Raw genomic sequence first — 19,418 nt, forward strand, 5'->3', positions numbered from 1 at the left:
GTCTGTCTGTCCCTCTCTCTATCTGTCCCTGTCTGTCCCTGTTTCCCTCTCCGTCTCTCTGTCTGTCTCTGCCTGTCTGACTCTGTCCCTGTCTCTGCCTCCATCTGTCTCTGTCTCTATCTCCGTCTCTCTCCCTCCCGTTCTCTCTCTGTCTCCCTCCCTCTCTGTCTCCCCCTTTCTCTCTCCCTCCCTCTCTCTGTCTCCCTCCCTCTCTCTGTCTCCCTCCTCTCTCTGTCTCCCTCCCTCTCTCTGTCTCCCTCCCTCTCTCTGTCTCCCTCCCTCTCTCGGTCTCCCTCTCTCGGTCTCCCTCTCTCGGTCTCCCTCTCTTGGTCTCCCTCTCTCTGTCTCCCTCCTCTCTCTGTCTCCCTCCCTCTCTCTGTCTCCCTCCCTCTCTCTGTCTCCCTCCCTCTCTCTGTCTCCCTCCCTTCTCTGTCTCCCTCCCTCTCTCTGTCTCCCTCCCTCTCTCTCCCTCTCTCTCCCCTCTCTGTCTCCCCCTCTCTGTCTCCCCTCTCTGTCTCCCCTTCTCTGTCTCCCCTCTCTGTCTCCCCCTCTCTGTCTCCCCTCTCTGTCTCCCCCTCTCTGTCTCCCCCTCTCTGTCTCCCCCTCTCTGTCTCCCCCTCTCTTGTCTCCCCCTCTCGTCTCCCCCTCTCTGTCTCCGTCCTCTGTCTCCGTCCCTCTGTCTCCGTCCCTCTGTCTCCGTCCCTCTGTCTCCGTCCCTCTGTCTCCGTCCCTCTGTCTCCGTCCCTCTGTCTCCGTCCCTCTGTCTCCGTCCCTCTGTCTCCGTCCCTCTGTCTCCGTCCCTCTGTCTCCGTCCCTCTGTCTCCGTCCCTCTGTCTCCGTCCCTCTGTCTCCGTCCCTCTGTCTCCGTCCTCTGTCTCCGTCCCTCTCCGTCTCCGTGTCTCTGTCTCCGTCCCTCTGTCTCTGTCCCTCTGTCTCTGTCCCTCTGTCTCTGTCTCTGTCTCTGTCCCTCTGTCTCTGTCCCTCTGTCTCTGTCCCTCTGTCTCCGTGTCTCTGTCTCTGTCCCTCTGTCTCTGTCCCTCTGTCTCTGTCCCTCTGTCTCTGTCCCTCTGTCTCTGTCCCTCTGTCTCTGTCCCTCTGTCTCTGTCCCTCTGTCTCTGTCCCTCTGTCTCTGTCCCTCTGTCTCTGTCCCTCTGTCTCTGTCCCTCTGTCTCTGTCCCTCTGTCTCTGTCCCTCTGTCTCTGTCCCTCTGTCTCTGTCCCTCTGTCTCTGTCCCTCTGTCTCTGTCCCTCTGTCTCTGTCCCTCTGTCTCTGTCCCTCTGTCTCTGTCCCTCTGTCTCTGTCCCTGTCCCTCTGTCTCTGTCCCTCTGTCTCTGTCCCTCTGTCTCCGTCCCTCTGTCTCCGTCCCTCTGTCTCTGTCCCTCTGTCTCTGTCTCTGTCCCTCTGTCTCTGTCCCTCTGTCTCCCTTCCTCTGCCTCCCTCTCCCTCCCTCTGTCTCCTTCCCTCCCTCTGTCTCCCACTCTCTCTGTTTCCCTCTGCCTCCCTCTGTCTCCCACTCTCTCTGTTTCCCTCTGCCTCCCTCTGTCTCCCACTCTCTCTGTTTCCCTCTGCCTCCCTCTGTCTCCGTCCCTCTGTCTCCCTCTCTCTCTGTCTCCCTCTCTTTCCCTCTCGCACTGTGTCCCTCACTCTGTCTCCCTCCCTCTGTCTCCCGTCCTATCTGTTTCCATCTCTCTCGCTCTCTCCCTCTCTCTCTCTCTCTCTCTCCCTCTTTCTATATCCTTCTGTCTCCCTCCTTCTGTCTCCCTCTCTCTCGGTCTCCCTCTGTCTCCCTCTCTCTCTGTCTCCCTCTCTGTCTGTCTCCCTCTCTTTCCCTCTCTCTCTGTCTCCCTCCCTCCTCTGTCTGTCTCCCTCCCTCCCTCTGTCGCCCCCTTCTTTCTGTCTGAATCCCTCTGTCTTTCACCCTCTGTCTGCCTCTGTCTCTCTCGGTCTCCTGCCCTATCGGTCTTCCTCTCTCTGTCGCCCTCTCCCTCTCCCTCTGTCTCCCTCTGTCTGTCGCCCTCTGTCTGTCGCCCTCTGTCTGTCACCCTCTGTCTGTCACCCTCTGCCACCTCACCCCAGCTTCCCAGGCACACACACCGCCGTACCCCAGTACTTCACAGGTCTTTAAAAGACTTTAATGAGGCTTTTGTTGTGAATCACCCGGCCCCCATAGAGCAGAGTGTCTGGCCGCGCTGCTGCGGCGGTGTTTGCTGACACTCTTTAATTTATTTATTTTTAAACACAGGTTGGATGTCTGCAAGGCACGTTAAAGGCAGACAGCCCATTGTCATTCTTTATGTGATGATCTGCAGCAGACAGAATGACAATGGGCCTGTCCACAGTCTGCTCGAGGTCGGGGAGAGGCTGCTGCAGCCTCTAGAGTTCAAAGAGAAAAGCGAGAGGCCCCAAATGAGAGAACATTTAAACTCTTGGGCTTCTTGCAGGGGAACAGCACAGCCTGCTGTATTTGTGAAAATTAAGGGGACCAAAGGCATCTGTAAAAGGAATGTTGACGGCCTCCCTGTGCGCTGCCTTAGTGATAATACCACATTGTCACTAAGCCAGCACCGGATGGACCGCCGATCCAGGGGGGGGGGGGGGGCAAGCACACCCCCTTTCCCCCCCCTGCGGACGCCAATGCACTACAGTTAAGGATTCAGAGGAGTAATTGGTATCTATCCATTGTCTGTTCTGATGTGAACAAAATGTTCCAATCCAGGAAATGTAGAACTGAAGTACATGGACAATATGGCAGCTGAGGAGTGATGCCTTGAACAACAAACTGTTTCTCTTGACACCACTCATTGAAGAAGCGAAGAATGTGGGCATCAATTGATAACATTGACAACTTAACCCTAATGTTTTTTCTGCATTTTCCACACTCTGGGTGTTCAAGCCACTCTATTCGCCACCAGACACACATTCAGGTCCAGTCTTTGTAAGTACTGAATAGGATAGGCTAGTTGGGCTGGGTTAACGCCTATGATATTGTCAAGATCGTTCTTCCTATTTACATGACCCACTAAGTCATTCAGAAATTTAGCTTCAGTTCAGAACATATACTCACTTTGATATCCATCACTTCTTATCCCTAAATTGTGATCTCCTACAAACATCCAACCTCCTCTCAAAAGTAGATTAAAGATTCTCAGGGCATTCTTTTGTGATTTCGAAATGCCTGGAACCTGAATAATTATCATCAGCCATGTCTGCTCTCAAAACAGATGCCCGAGGGGCACATTATGATCAAGAAGTGGCCAAAGAAATCTAGGAAATCTGTGTTTTTTTCTCCAGTAAGGGAATCACATCCCCAGTGGGATCTGAGCTTTTATCTAGCCATCCTGACTAAGCCACCTTAGAAAGCCATGAATTGTTTTAGTGTATACATTTACCTATTGGATAACCTTCCTAGTGGTCTTCACTTTTCCATAGTCTATGACTCCATGGCTCTTACTTCTTCAGGAACTGAGTATTTTCTTCACAAACATGTTAGTTTATTTATCTATATCCATAATTTCAGACTTTTATATGAATGAGCAGATATCTCTCCATGTCTTTTTCATTGGCTCCAAACTTTTTGGACTAAGAAGACATTGCATAATCTAGTAGTGAGAACTTCTCTGGGGCTAAAGGCCAGATGGTCTTAAGTTCAGCTTGAGCCCTTTTTATGACTTCTAGAAGGATGCAGGGAGGTCTTGTTGTTGAAGCAGTAACGTATCTCGCATTGCTTTACTCAGTCTCATGTTATTGAGCAGTGAAGATACAGTCTCTATCCCTGTCACAAGGTGGTACAAAATGTTTCTTTGGTGGTAACTGTAGGGGCCTAATGAGTCAGAGTGTGGGAGTATCACTGTAGAGTAACACTTACTTTTCTCCCTGCAGGAAGTGATTGAAGCAATTGCTGAAAGTGCTTTCAAGACCTCCACCTACCCTCTTATCCTCTCCTTTGAGAATCATGTTGATTCGTAAGTATATGTTCTGGTTCTACCTGGTAGAACATCAAATGTAGGGATGGCGGGAGTAACGGATGTCTGTCGTTATAAGAGATGTATGCTAGTTCCCAAGCAAGGCTTGTGCAGTGTTTGCTACACCGCCTCTTGTAGAGCTATGCAGGATCTGTGAACTACCCACATCTCCTCCTACAACATCCTCTACAAAGGATGTGAGCTTCTGCTATTTATGGGCCTCTGCCCTGCCCCCTAGATGCTGCTGTTACTTAGAGGAAAGTCTGTCAGTGTTAATGTTTGTATTTTTCTGTCTAATATCCTGTAGTGCCAAGCAACAAGCTAAGATGGCAGAATACTGCCGAACGATCTTCGGTGATGCCCTGTTAATCGACCCCCTCGAGAAATATCCGGTAAGGTATCACTGAAATATTTGCATCAGGTGGGGGAAATTGGATGTGAGGAATGATGAACCTATGGAGAGTAAATAATTTAGCAGGAGTCATTTGAAAGTATTTGTCTTATTCTGGGGGGTGGAGAAGTATTTTATTTTATTTATTTTTCACATTTATAAAGCGCCTGACTCACCCCACATGGGGTATCTCTGCGCTAAGGACAGATACAATACATACCACATGGGTAGAGGAAGGTTAGAAGAGCTGAGTCTTGAGTTTTTTCCTGAACGTCAGGTGGAGAAGTATCCCTTTGAACGAGCACATCAATCCTTTTCTTTTTTCAATAAAGAGTGAGAGTTAGAGATATTAAAGGATGGGAACCCTAATGCAATCTCAGCATCCTGCTTCATGTAGTTTATAAAAATCGAGAATGCTAGGCATTTGGGTACTGGAATGTTCTTGGTCGGAAAGTGGAGGTGAGCAAGCCAGCAGATTCACAATGTAAGCCATAGCAGAGCCAGGCCAGATGTCTGACTTGGCTTTAAGAACCAGAGCACAAGCCAAATCCATGAAGATTTGTCACATAAATCATGCATTATCCGTTAGGCAAACATATGATAAAGATTCTTTCTGTTTAACTTCTGTACATTGCATCATGTCGCTGGATTAAGAGACATTTATTTAAAGTAAAAGTTGAAGCAAAAATGCAGTAAAAGGTCTTGTTCACTATTGGGTGGATGCGTAACAGCTGCCAAAAAGTGATGAATGTTCTGTCTGCCATATTAAAATCGATAACATTTGCACTTTAAATTAGGCAGAAAGGATATCTACCACTTTTTGGTGGATGTCCCTCTCTGCCAAGCTCTAAAATCCCTTTAAAACGTTATTAGGGAAGAAAAGGACCAGTGCCTGGCATGCTTGACTTTGCCCTTTCTTCCTCATCTGCTGCAGGGGACCAAGGCCTAGCCTGATATTTGTGCCAGGCTGTAGCCACGCCTTCCTTGGAAACCTATAACACAAAGCAGTGCGACACAGGGAGTGGGAAAAGTTTAGCCGGGTTTTGAAGTGTAATACACAACATGGAGTAAATTAAGAAAGGTGAATCAGGATTGGGTGTAGACGTGGTGGCGGAGTACTGTATCAAGCAAGATGCCACGAGTCCGAGAGAGGCGAGAAGTGCGCGACACAAGCCTAGCGTGCATGGCTCATGGTTTGAAGTGTGAGGTAGAATAAGCAAACTAGAAGTTCTGCAATGCAACATCTACATTATTATTAGTTATGGCTGTTGAGACCACACCTTTATCTCTGAATTGTGCCCCTTCTCCAATACTATCAAACTGACATGGCAATGCCTTCTTTTATTCTAGTTGCAAGCCGGCGTTGCCCTGCCCAGCCCTCAAGAGCTGCTTGGCAGGATCTTGGTGAAGAATAAGAAAAGGCGGCAGCACCACTGCAAGTCATACGATGGCAGTCTGAAGAAGCGCCCTGTAGAGCAGACATCAAGTAGTTACAGCACCTACAGCACCTACAGTGACTCCTCCAGCGTGGGAGAGCTGCCCTCGCCAAACCTAGGTAAGCTGAGATTCATCCTCAGAGGTCAGTTCGGGGTCTCACACATTCACCCCGAAATCTACATGCCCCTCATGCTAACAAAGATGATCAAATGCTTGCATGAATAGTGGAATTATGTTTGCCCTTAAACACATGGCAAGATTTTTCTCACCTCCCCACCCCTTGAAGTAGCATATAGCAACTGTTATTTCGTGTAGGGGCAGCCATGTTCTGTTCTCTTCCCACGCTCTTGCTTATCGCGTTCCTATCTAGCCATGTCTAGATGCAGTCCTAGATGCATGTTTTCATTAGGCAATTCCTTTTTCGAGAATTAATTGTAGCATCTGTTAGAAGTGCTTTGCTCAAAGCAAAAGACAGGATGGAAAGTTTGACCTCTGCAGACTACTGTGGCGCTCTAACCAATTTGTGAGAACTCCGAGAATCAAAGGCTGTCTGAGGCCTTTGGTCAGAATGTTACCTGGCCGTAGAAAGGTGACAGCATGGTATGATAGGTCAGAATAAAGGCGGTTAGATTGTTACCAGTGCAAAAAACGTACAGGGACAATTTCCTACTCTGAGAATCAATGGGCATTGGGAATCAAATAGGTATTTGAGCAAGCTTTTGTAAAACAAAAGGTCTTGCATCAGTGAAAGTTTGAGCTATTGGCGTTGCATTAATTGCAACACCAATAGATCAAACTTTTAGTAATGCGAGACCTATTGCATTGCAAACGCTTGTTTTATTTACAATTCTTTATTGTCGGAAGGACATACATACCAGCGGCACGCTCACAATTTATATGGATGGCTCTCAATTTTTAAGGTTTCAAATGACTTTATTTTAGGTTTCTTGTCATGTGTGGAATTTGTGAAAATATAAGCAGCAAAAAGAGGCTGCTTGAGATATTAAGTTTCTGCCAAGAAATGACTTTCACAAGAAGAAATTAAAATTCTAAACAGATATATGCAGTCATTTTCCTGAAATCTCCACAGAGCATAGCATATTGCACTTCATGTTAAAACACGTCAGACATATCTGGCAACAAATACAATTTCAAAGTGTTCAGAAAGTATAACAAACCAAGCAGAAACAAGAGCCAACAAATAAAAAGACATGAAAACAGAATTAATGTTTTTCAGCACATGTTTGCACGCTATGCATGTGACATACTGCACACTGCAGGCAAATAAATGTAGTGATGGAGGGAATTCAGAGTCTCACGTGTGAAACTAAAAAAAAAAAAGTAGCAGATCAATCCATGATCGTGTTTAAAAATCAAAACTTATTTTAACAATTCTTTTAATAAATGTAAAATACATTCAACACAGGTTGATTCTTAAAACATGTATATGAGCGTCACCTTCATAGAACCATTGTCTGATTGCAACAGACATTAACCTAAGAAGAATTGCGCCAACAGCACAATAAAAGAAGGCACACATGACACTTGCACAACTAATACTGGAGCTAAAAAGACGTGATTACTGCATGTTGTTACAAGCATTTGCAATGCAATAGGTCTCGCAGCATTAAAGTTTGAGTTATTGGCATTGTAAATGACAATGCTTTGCATTATTTATTTTTTTATTAGCAATTGGTATATAAACATTGTTTGTGAATGGTTAGCTGGTGAACTAGTATTACTGCTTATACTAGACATGTTTCTGCAGCGCCCATACGCACTTTGGCATGGCTTCGATGTGCTATAGGCTGTGCAGCCAGCAGCCTCCTTTCCTCCGTGGTCCCGAAGGAGGTTTAGATGCTGTGTTACTGCTACCTCTATTAACACTTTTTTAAAATGTATTTATTTATTTAATGCGATTTTATATAGCGCAAACTTTACCCAAAGGTGTCAGAGCGCTTTACATAAGAACCAGTTGCAAAACATAAGGTCTAAGGATTATGTGCGTTACATAAAAGATACAAACAGAAAAAATTTAAAATGTACAAGATGTAAAGTCACACAAAGAAGAGACTGGTGATTAGAGTTATCTCTATATACATGGGGAAGGGCTATGAATGGATGTACTCTATGAGTCACATAGGAATGGTAGAGAGTACAAAGGTCTACGCATAATAGACAGTGTATATGCGCATTGCGCAGTTTGTCACGGCTTCTGGGCGCTATAGAAGGCCCAGCCTCCTCCCCACCTCAGTCCTATGGTTCTGTCTCAGGGCGGGTGACATGCCACGTGTGACGCTGTATTACCACTGCGATCACCAACCTCAACACACCTCTGTCTAGGAATCCCGCGCCGTCATCTTGTGGGTTTCGGTTCACCGAGTCGGGCGTCCTTCACGAGGCGCTATATCTTCTCAGATGACACTCACTCTTCCTGTAGCGGACGCACCTCGAGGCATGGCCGCATGGTGCCTACGCGATGGACGGGTAGGTGGGGCATAGGGAACATACGTGGAACAGCAGCACACCACAGAATCTACTGTGGATTTGTTGCACAAACAGACAAGCATACACAGAACACAAATAGAGACAGACGCACAACAGACACAAAGACACATTCCCACAATGGCAAATGACTCAGGCAAACACAGCCAGACACAAATACCCACAAACCCACACAAAAACACAGACTCAGAAACACACAGGGCACAATCACAAAGTCGCGCTCATACGCACACATACATGCAGACACAATCAGAAGCACAAACACCCACAATCAAAATATTACGAGCCAGGAAGGCGCCAGAGACTGAATACACAAGGTGTAGTGCCTGTCTGTGGTGCAGCACCCGGAGTGAGTGTTCTCTCGAGTGGGGCCAGGGCTCATTTTGTGGGAGGGCCAACCCCACCTCCCGCGGTAAGGTCTGAGGTGGGGGCGAGCCGGGCTGCTGGAGATAGGGGTGACAGTTGGCAATGGAAGCCAGAGCCCCTGGCCGGGGTCGTCAGACGGGAGTCTCCGTCCCTGCCCGGCCGATTAGTGCGTCTCCCTCGCCACATTCCCCACAGTCCTGCCAGCTCGCACAGCCCCCGCCTCCACCCACTTTAATTGTGGTACTCGCGTCTAATCCACCCACTTTAATTGTGGTACTCCCGTCTAATCCTCACTTCCCTACTTGAAAATGGTTTTTCACACCGGCCAAATCACTTTATCTCTTGTACTTACATTTTTTTAGCATCCAAATTGGGGGCAAAAAAGAAACATCCAAATGTTTAAAGCTACCTGATGAGTGTGAACAAACTCCTGGATTGTGGAAGCTGTGGTCTTAGTGCAGTTCAAATGAATCAACCAGACCAGCTCTCTTGAAACGAATGGTTTATAAAAGGAAAGCCCAGGACTGGAGAGATGTGTCCCAGTGACATGGAGTTCTCTGTATCCCTGTATGCACGGCTGGCATCTCTGTGGGTTCGATGCATAAAATAATTCACTTAATATGTTTGCTGTAAACATCTACTCTGTTGTTTTTAAAACTGGACAGAAGCCCTGCCTTTCTCACATCCTCAGCTGATCCTAGGAATCGTTTCTATGTGAAACAGCTTAATACCGGTAATGCGGCTGCAAGTACGCTTCCATTTCTCAAAACAAGTGCAAGACCAAGAACAAGACGTGCAGGGCGAGTGCCGGTCCGGCGGGAAGGGGCCGGACTGTGAGAGCCGATTCCGACGCGCGCCTTCGGATTGGGCCGCGCGACGTCACGTGAGCTGTCTACGGTAGAAGCTCACGCGCGCGACCCGATCCGAAGGCGCGCGTCGGAATCCGACGCCGCCATTGGGAATGCTGGGCGCGCGGCCAGCTCTTGTCTCCCCTCATCGCTGCGAGAACGCGCTAAGCGCGTTCGTCGTAGCGAGACCTAAAAAGGCAGTAAAACCAGCAGCGACCTCACCAAGAAACTAGAGTTGCGCTGCCACGAAGACAAGCCGGGTTGCGAGGGTGAATTACCATAGGCTGTCACTAGGTTTCCCTTGGCACCTCTTTTGGTCAAATATGGTTCTGCACCTTACAACATGGCCATGGAAAGGATACGGCTCAGCAGTGAGAGCTGCCGACTGCGATGCTGGGGATCCATGTTAGAGTCTTGTGTCGGCTTAACCTTGAATGCTATACTATTTAAATAAAAGCAGCAGCTATATAAATTAAAGAGACTAACTTAAAATAACATAAGAATTCAAATGGGATCACAGGGCTGGGTGGTAAGCAGTGTGGTGCAAAGGGGTGGGGGTAGACTGCGTAAATTAACCCAAGGAGTAAAAGAGCACTGGCCTCAGATTGGTGGTCCGGGCCTTTCGAGCAGTTTTGTACGACGGGTGAGGGGGAGTCACGGGGAGAAGAGACCACCAAAGCAGTGTTGTGGGAGGGATGAGGTACACAGCAAGCAATATGAATCGAGTGAAGTTTCATTGCACAAGTAAACAGAACTGTTAACTAGCAAAGAGGCAGGTCAACTAAAAATAAAGTTCTCTCTAAGTAGAAAGAACCTGAACAGTAAGAAAACCTGTAAGAGGGCCAGTGCTCAAGGAAGGATACAAAATTCCAAAAAGAGGGAGTACTTAGTATATTCACCAATGAAAAGCCAGCATTTCTAAAGGACAGCAAGAGGAACTAATGAAATAGATGGGCATTTGTTCAAGCCCTTATCCTAGATACAGCATGTCTTGAAGAGACAGCTCATGCGCTGCCTATGCGAGATCTAAAAATATGATGCTAGATTACTGCTGCAATTAATGAAGTAACATCACTATTCTAAGAATCAAAGGACATCTGTAGTAGGTGTAAAAAATGATTGAGGACCGATTACTGTTTCAAGGATTGAAAGACATGTTTGTAGAATGTGTAGCTATAAATAACATGCTGTGCACACTCCTGCCATACAGTGTTAGACTTGGAACAATACAAGTTGTTTTTCGAATAAGTTTCAGTTTAGATAGGACTTGTGATACCTCCCCGAAGACCCACAGTGCACCAGGACACCGACTGCACCTCAGATTCTTTTTTTCCCCCATCAGGCGTGTTTTGATGGCTCTCTAAACGCTTCTCATTGAAGAAGAATTCTGATGCTGCAAAACTGAGAAACCCAAGACCTCATAACACAGCATTGAAAAATACAGATTAACCACAATTACCTCGTGATCTAGACATCGGAAGAGCCTGTGACCAGGTCATATCACAGACTCATATGTGGAAAGAGAATGAAGAACTTTATTTATGTTTTGCCTCATAAAAAGACCAATATTGAACCTGTAACCTTTGTCTACCCAGGTAGCACAACAAAAGAGCCTGTTTGAGGTGTAACAGTGTATTCTTCAAAAAGACAGTTGGATACAGACATTAGAGAAGGTGGGCACACAATGCAAATATATAGCACTATGAGTCTGCGGTGTTATCTTCTGGAGCAGAAACAGAGGATATTAAGAGCTTTGACCTCTACGAAGATTTGTGAAACCTTCGGCTACTGTGCAGGTCCAGTGGGAAATGTAGGCTTACTTCTTGTTCCCAGAAGAAAGGTCTTTAGTGGCTTCATAAAAGCCCACAACCTGGATAAAGACTACCTCAAGGAGTTTGGGGCCCAACGCTGAGAAAACACCCCAACTCCATACTGAGGACCTTCCCTTTGCGAATGGACCTCGAATAGACCATTCTGAGGAATAGCTCCTGGAGCGTTGTGCCTTAACCAACCAGTCACCTTTTGCCACATTTGCAGGAACCATTTCCGATGAGATCAGCCAATTCCCTATACCAAAGAAAAAGTAAGCTGATACTGCACCTGCACCACCACTACAGTCCTCTCCACTGCACTCTCCACAATCTATTAACTCAGATTATGAGGATGACCTTACTGTAAAGAGCAGCGTCATCTGTAATGCAAAATGTAGTTATGCCATTGACAATACCTCAAAGATAAATAAATAGTAGCAGCCTTCGACACCTGAAACAGCTAAGAAACATTTTTCTTTTTTCTGTGTCACCCTCTCCATGCACAGATGGTTTCAACTTGCTATCCTATCCAGGATTGTTGTTTTTTAATATCCTTTACTTTGAGCTAATAGAATCTACTCTGAGTCCGCTCAAAAGAACCCAAAATGTTTCTATTTGAGATGATCAAGCTTTTTAGGTCTTGCCTACGCAGTGCGGTGCGCTGCATAGGAGGGGACCTTTTGGAATCGATCAGCATTCTGGCTTAAAACGTGCACGTTTTGCATTGCTTTCTATTGCAACACGTGCACATTTGGCGTTTCCCTTGCGGTAGTGAGCTTTGGAGACATCTGTTTGTAATTATCTTGCAATCAGATGGTGCCCCTGCTCACTCCTGCAAGGCAAACACTGTGTGTGTCCTCTCCGCCCCACCTCCACAACAGTGCACGTCGTAATTTATCGGAATGCTCTCTCCCTCTCTTCGGCCTGTGGCTGCCTTCTCCTCCTCCCTCCATGTTATTATTATTTATCCGATATCACCCCAGAAGATAGTTAATTTAAATCTGAGAGTGGAGGCCTTTCTCGTTTGTGTCCACAGGGCTCCATGGTTATTGGAAATGGCTGGCTCCAGATTATGACACTGTGCTTGTGATCAGGGCAGTATTGACCTTTTCCCTTCTCTACCCTCCCTCTCCCCCCCCCCACCCCTCCAAACCGTCCATCAACCTCCAGAAACGATGGCACATCTGGGTAGCCAATTGCAGGAGACATAGAGGCCTGATCTCTGCACTAAAGCTCCTGTGCCTTTGCCAGAGTCATGTTCTTAATTTATAAAGAGTGGAACCCTAAAAAAAGCTTTGTGATCCCGGCTTTCCTTTTAAAACAAATTGTGTGACCCTCGCCAAATCACTCTGTCTCATTTGGTCTAGCAGCATATATCTCTTTTCACTGGTGGCAGACCTATTAATGTCAATATTGGCTATTTCAGTGGAGCACATCAGAAACTGAACTACTGCGCTCAACTTTAATAATAATACAAATTTTACCCAGTTTGGGGCCAGTTTAAGATATTAAGTACAAAACAGTTTCCATTATATTGGAGCAGGGATTTGATCCAGGTCTGATGTGGGCAACACCGCTGCGTTTTTTGGCCACTAGACAAGTGACAGGAAGGCCACAATATCACACCGTTGACGCTTAGTCTAAGTCCAGCCCTTGAGCCCCACCCTCTACCCTAATGAAACATTACCCTTGCGCTACAAATATTTCAGATTCCTCTGCCATCGCCAGTGGTAACTTCCAGAGATCAAGAGCATTGTGATTGCCTTTTAGGAATGCGTGCCACGCTTTCACATGTGTATATCCAAGCCCTCGAGGGAGGGGCAGGAATGAATCTGTTTTCGCAGAACCCCAAAGAAAGACCAATTTAGGCGGTCTTTGAACCGTCAAAACAATTCCTTGCTTGGGAACAAGTCCCGTGGTAAGATTCAAACGAGTCGCGGCGAATGGTCAAAGGACACCATAAAATAAAAATTCCATAATATGATCATTGCCCATTCATCCAGCCACTCATCCAACAACCCGCCGCCATTCACTTCCGTTTGATAAAAGACAATCAGTTTGTCCATTCGTCAATCCATTAATCTCAACCATGTAAATTAATAATTATTTTGCCTGTCCCTTTGTAAATGATGAACAGGTTGGGATACAAATAACAAGCATTGGCATAGCCAATAGGTCTCTCCTTTGGGACCTTATAAGTATTTAGTTATGCAGCAGGTCCCAAAGGCGAGACCTATTGGCTATGCCAATGCTTGTTTAGATTGCAAAGGACCACTCTGGCAATAATCCAGCTCCATTGGCCTCCAGTGAAACAATGAATTGAATTTACAACACTCAGCCTTACGCTAGAACCATTAATGGCACTTTAAAATGATAATTTCCACATGCTTCACACACTACAACTCGGTGAGATGCTTGCGCTCTAATTTTGTCTTCAATTCCCTGTGTTAAACGCTCCAGATCTGGAGGCGGTGCCTTTTGCTTTCTTGTTCCCCACATTTTGAATGATCTTCCCGGTACATCAAGCACATCCCATCCCACCTACAAGGCTATAAAAACTTGTCTGTTCCGCTGACCAAGCAGTTTTTTTCCCCTTGTGTTTTTCCCTCCCTCTTGTTTCTAACACCGTGATACCTATGTTGGTGAACAAGCACTAGATACATAATTCTAATTCCAATGCTCTGATTGACTGGCTGACGTTTTTTGTTTTCTGTCCCGAAGTCCAGTAGTACCTTGTTGGGCTACCGTTGGGCGGGGAGCACCTCTTTGCTCTACAGGTAGAGAACATGTTAGAAAAGAACAAGAAAGAGACAGACTTTCTATTGGGGGGGGACACAATCTAAGATGGCGTCTGACTCCTGGCATTGTGGGTGTCAGAGGTGGTACCACGAGTCACCTCAAAACAGGGACCCTTCCTTTGAAGAAAAACTGCTTGTAATGTTCTAAGCCTACCATTAAGTGTCAGAAAATGTGCACAGTATGTAATCTATTGCTACACCACTACACGCTGCAAACCCAGTGCTACAGATAAGTAATGTTTTCCTTATTACTGGTGCAAGAAATGGACAATGGCAGACCATTGGTCAAATAATCAATGATGTCAGATCACCGGTGCAAGGAATGAAAGGAACCAGAACTGGTTCAGCAATCACTGCGCACTGATAACGGCGCAAGGATACATGCTTTCGGGTGCAAAGAAAGTAGGACCAATTAATAATCAAAGAATCAATTGGTTCTTATTACCGTTGCGAGAAACAAATCAGCTCAGATTAGATTACTGGTGCAAAAATATGAAATGTGCTAAAAATCTGTGTGCACCGATGAGTGGTGTAGAGATGAAAACACCAGATTACTAGTGCAAAATTGTTTTTTGTTGTAATGAAATGAGGGACATATTACTGGTCTAAGAAATAATGTGGACCGTTTACTTGTGCAAGATGCATTACGTCAGATTGATGGTGCTAAAATGAAAGAGACCGACTATTGTTCCAGGAATTAATTCATATCAATGACACAAGAAATAAGTGAGGCCAAATTATTGGCTGCAAACAATGGGATGTGCTATAAATCAATATTCGTTGGTTACTGCTGCAGGAACAAAGCTAGCATTAGCAAGTCTGTGTTTTAATGCAAACATATGCAATAGACATTAATAGTACAAATGTAATTGAAAAGTTAAAGAATAAAAATGAGTAAAGTGGCATTCTTTTATTTATGGGAAAAAAGTAACTAAAAACATGCAGTCATAAAAATGGACTCCTCATAAAAATGTCCATCGCGAAAATAAATTAAAAAATAAAGGAAAGCTGAGATTGACCTAACAGCCTTGGCACTGAAATGGGCGACTTTATAGGTAGATGTGCACATGTGCAAGACTAAAAAATGCCATCACTCATAATGAAACCAATCAAAGGCTAAAGTTGGCGGAGCCAAATCCACATGCTGTAGGCTGAGGCGGGCGCAAGCAAACGTGAACAACACTGAAACAGTGAATGAAGAGAGCTGACCGGAGGTCCTTCCACGCTTTACGTGGGCCGGGTCCTGCCGGTGCCTGGCACCGTCAGTTCTAAAAAGCAGGTGCTGAGAGGGGTCCCTATAAGGCTCTTCAATTTTGGGTTCTTCTATGTATGTACACCTCTCTGGTTTTTAATTATGATTATTTGGGAAAAAATTAGGCTTGTACCAAGAATGAGATAGCTGATTACTGGTCTAAGAATCAATGGTCACTGATTACTGGTATTAGAATAAATCACAGTTACTGGAGCAAAAAATGAAACATGCTAAGAATCAATAGGCACTGATTACTTGAGCTAGAGTAGAACATGTCAGGTGACTGATGCAATGAACGAGAGGGACTGATCCATGGTCCAAGAATCAATGAGGGCCAGTCACAGGGGCGTGAACTAATAGAGGATAAATGACTTAGTGCTATGAAAGGAACAGATTACTGGTGCAAAGAGTGAGTGAGGGCAGATTCCTGGCCCAAGAATTAATGGGTATTGGCCGATGACTGGGGCAAGAGTACATTTTGTCAGATTGCGGGTGCAAGGGATGAATGAGGCCAAGTACTGGGATAGGAATAAACTGTCACTTATTACATGTGCATCAGATAAATGAGATAATTACTGGCTGAAAGAATGAAACCTATTAAGAGGCAATGACAATTGACTGCTGGAGCAAGAAATACATGACAATCTATAGATGAAAGGATTGTGCCCACCATGCCTGTAATAAAGGCTAATTGCTGATACAGCAGGTTTATGGGGGCTTGAGTCAGGTATTCTAATGAGCACAATCTCATTAATTCTTATATATGTAGGGGTTCGAAAAGAGTGTATTAATTGATTTAAAAAAATCATGATGATGGAAACCTAAATAATCCCTCTTGTTGGGTGTGTTGCAGGAAAGGGGCATACAAGGCGTTTTTTTTTTTGCCAGCTTTCTTCCGAGTTTCCTCCCAGTGGAAGCTCAGTTTATTTCAGCCAAGCAGAGGTCAGTGTAAAGAACAGGGCTCTCAGTAAATTGATGTCGCTATCATATCGCCTGTATAGTTTAGAGGTTTACAGATGCCCTTTTTAGGTGGAAGCATACCAAACATTACAGCTGTCTCTATTAGCTGTCAATCAATCAATCAAGGTTAGTATCTCACAATGACTCACCCGTGAGGGTCCCAAGGTGCTGGGGGGAGAGTGGGGGACGGCTCCGTTGAGTGCTGTAGTCATCCGAAAAGCCAGGTCTTGAGGTCTTTCCTGAACTTTGGCAATGTAAGAGATTGCCAGAGATTGAGGGGGAGGTTGTTCCATGCTTTGGCTGCGAGGTAGAAGGACTTTCCTCCTGTTCTGGTCTTGTTGATATGTGGAACTGTTGCCAGAGAGAGCTGGGCTGATCGGTGGTGTCTTTTGGGTGTGTGGAGGCAGCTGTTCAGGTATGAAGGTCCGGTGTTGTGAAGGGCATTGTATGCATTCACGCCAATATACCCCACTCCAAACTACTCCACTCCAATCATCCCTCTTCTTTTCAATCTACCCCACTCCATTTTAACCCACTCCATTCTAATCTACCCTACTCTACACAAACGACTCCACTTTGCCTAATCTACCCCATTCCACCCTAACCTACTTTACTACAATCCACTCAAATCTATCCCTCTCCACTCTTCCCCAATCTATCTCACTCCACTCTTGACTCCACTCCAATCTGTACAACTCCAATGTACCTCACTCCAATCCACCTATTCTTTTCTACCCCAATTTACCCCACTCCATTCCACTCTACCCTAACTACGGCACTCCACTTCACTCTGATCTATCTCACACCACTCAAATCTACCCCACTCTAGTCCAGTCTAACCCACTCCACCCCACTCAATCTATCCCACCCCACCCCAAACAACCGTACTCCAATCTACCCCATTTAATATGCCCCACTACAATCTACTGCATGCCAATCTAACCCCTCTCCTTTCCATTCTACCCTACTATAATCATGGATGTCAATTGGGGGTTGGCAGGGGTCACAACTGCAACCCCAAAGCCATCCGTTGTGACCCCTGCCACCTTGCTTGTGACCCCTGGCTGTTTGTCAGCTTTGGCATGCGCCTTGGTGGCGTAAAGTCAGCAGCAATGAGAACAGCGCTTGATTGGACTGCTGTGCTGAAGCTCTGCCTGCAGAAAAATCATGATAGCCTGAAAGTTGGGCCTCGGTGGGGGAAAATCTTGCCTCACTTGTTGCTATGGTGACCCCAGGGCAGTCATTTAGCTGATACATTATATGTATCAGCTATTGTGACCCTGGGCCGGCGGGCGCAGTCATTGATTTGATACATTGTATGTATTTGCTGTGGACCTGGGCCGGAAGCTGAAGTGAAGAACACATGCAGCATGTGCGTGTAAGTGCAATTGCGCACTTGCTGCGACCTTCACTAGCTGAGGAGGACGTGGTGCCTGGTGCGGTATGTGTACCCTTGTGTTTGGGACTGCTAACTCGTCCAAAAGGCGTCAATCTGGCAGTACGCAAAAACGCCACCAATGATGACAGCCCTTGCAAAAATGATTGGCCAGCCGCCGCTTGGCAGTAAAAGCTGCGCTGATGCGGCGTGGCCTTGGTGTTGGAGTCGAGGTAGACTCATTTATTTATTTATTTATTTAATTTGTATGGCGCGTTATAACCACAGGGGTCTCTAAGCGCTGTCTGACCATATTTACGTGATAGATGTTATATTCACTTGAAACCAGCTGTACACCTAAGGTCTGCTCCATGCTTGTTTGAATAGTACGGTTTTTAATTTTTTTCTGAAGGAAAGTAAATTACTCTCCTTCCTGAGCTCTGGATCCAATTTGTTCCATAGGGCTGGGATTGTGTTGGAGAAAGCACGGCCCCCCACCGTGGTCAATTTAAAACGGGGCTGAGACAGAAGAGTGGCGTCCGACGAACGCAAACTCATACCTGTAGAGTTTGCATTCTAGCTTATGCACGTCACGTCTGACGTGACGTGCGGCGGCCATGTTGGCGCGCTGCGCGCGCACCGGCATTGCGCGCCGAGGAAGCAGAGATAACGGCAGCGCCGGCCGGCGCTCCTCCAATGTAATCGCAAACAAAGATATAAATAAATATACTTACTGGCACACAGCCAAGTGGTCTGCCTGTCATTTACATGGCAACTTTACAGTGGCGACGAGGATGGGATGCCCCAGCTGACCACCCACGTGGAAGGAAGAAAACACGGAACCCCACGTGGACAGCAGCAGGGAAGGCAACCCCACACGACTGTAGCAGGCAACTGAGCTGCCCCGCACAGCCCATATCGCTGAGGGCCCACGGGAAGGCACAGCTGAGACACCACACGAGCGGAGGAGCGTGGCAGTGCCACAGACGGCGGAGAGGCGGCGAAGTGGCCGGAGAGGCTACAGCACGCCCCACAGGAAACAGTCCACGGTGAAATCCTCACCACCACACCGGGCCCCGGAGGTACAGCGCTGGCTACCAAGGAGGAAGAGGTGGGGACTGGCACGGAGAGTCCCCTGGAAGACACCACCACAGAGGTAAAAGACAGCACCCCAGGGAGCCCCACCAGTAAGGACGTCAAAGCAACAGCGATCAGGGAGGTGAGGATGAGCACACCAGCAGGCTATGCGATTGCGCCGGTGCAATTCCTACCGAAACCAGGGGACCCCCTGATGAAGTGGGAAGACTGGAAAGAATATATTGACAATTTCATAGGGGTCTTGGAGGACGAAAATGAAGAGTCGTTCACCCCCCAAAGGAAGAAAAGGATCCTATTACTGAACCTGGGCCCGGAGGGTCTCAGGATTTACAAGAGCCTGGTGCCCAAAAAGAGGGACGAAGAAGACAAGGATGTATATGCACACGCATTGGAAGACTTAGACGAACGTTATCGCCCCACCGTATGCGTATCAGTGGACAGGTTTAACTTCCAGCAGAGACGACAACAACCGAGAGAGAACATTGAGGAATATGTAGCGGCCTTGAGGAAGCTAGCTGCCCCATGCAAATACGCACTGTGGGAAGACGAATTCATAAAGGACCAGATCGTCATGCATACCACCAGCACAAATGTCCAGGACAAGTTATGGGCAAA

The 19,418-nt window shown here is 46.5% G+C and overlaps 1 protein-coding gene across 1 annotated transcript in view; it reads left to right on the top strand.

Annotated features, from left to right (window-relative positions):
• Positions 1–3,876: 3,876 nt before the first annotated feature.
• The window catches only part of LOC147672913 (1-phosphatidylinositol 4,5-bisphosphate phosphodiesterase beta-3-like), a 187,592-nt gene continuing 172,050 nt past the window's right edge, over positions 3,877–19,418 (top strand). Inside the window, exons 1-3 of the mRNA XM_086947925.1 lie at positions 3,877–3,962; positions 4,270–4,354; positions 5,704–5,908. Of these exons, the coding sequence (XP_086804051.1) occupies positions 4,289–4,354; positions 5,704–5,908 (271 nt within the window). The 5' untranslated portion in view covers positions 3,877–3,962; positions 4,270–4,288. The remainder of the gene's footprint in view (positions 3,963–4,269; positions 4,355–5,703; positions 5,909–19,418) is intronic.

This window comes from Lissotriton vulgaris, unplaced genomic scaffold, assembly GCF_964263255.1.
Source record: "Lissotriton vulgaris unplaced genomic scaffold, aLisVul1.2 SCAFFOLD_1881, whole genome shotgun sequence".
Lineage (NCBI taxonomy): Eukaryota > Metazoa > Chordata > Amphibia > Caudata > Salamandridae > Lissotriton > Lissotriton vulgaris.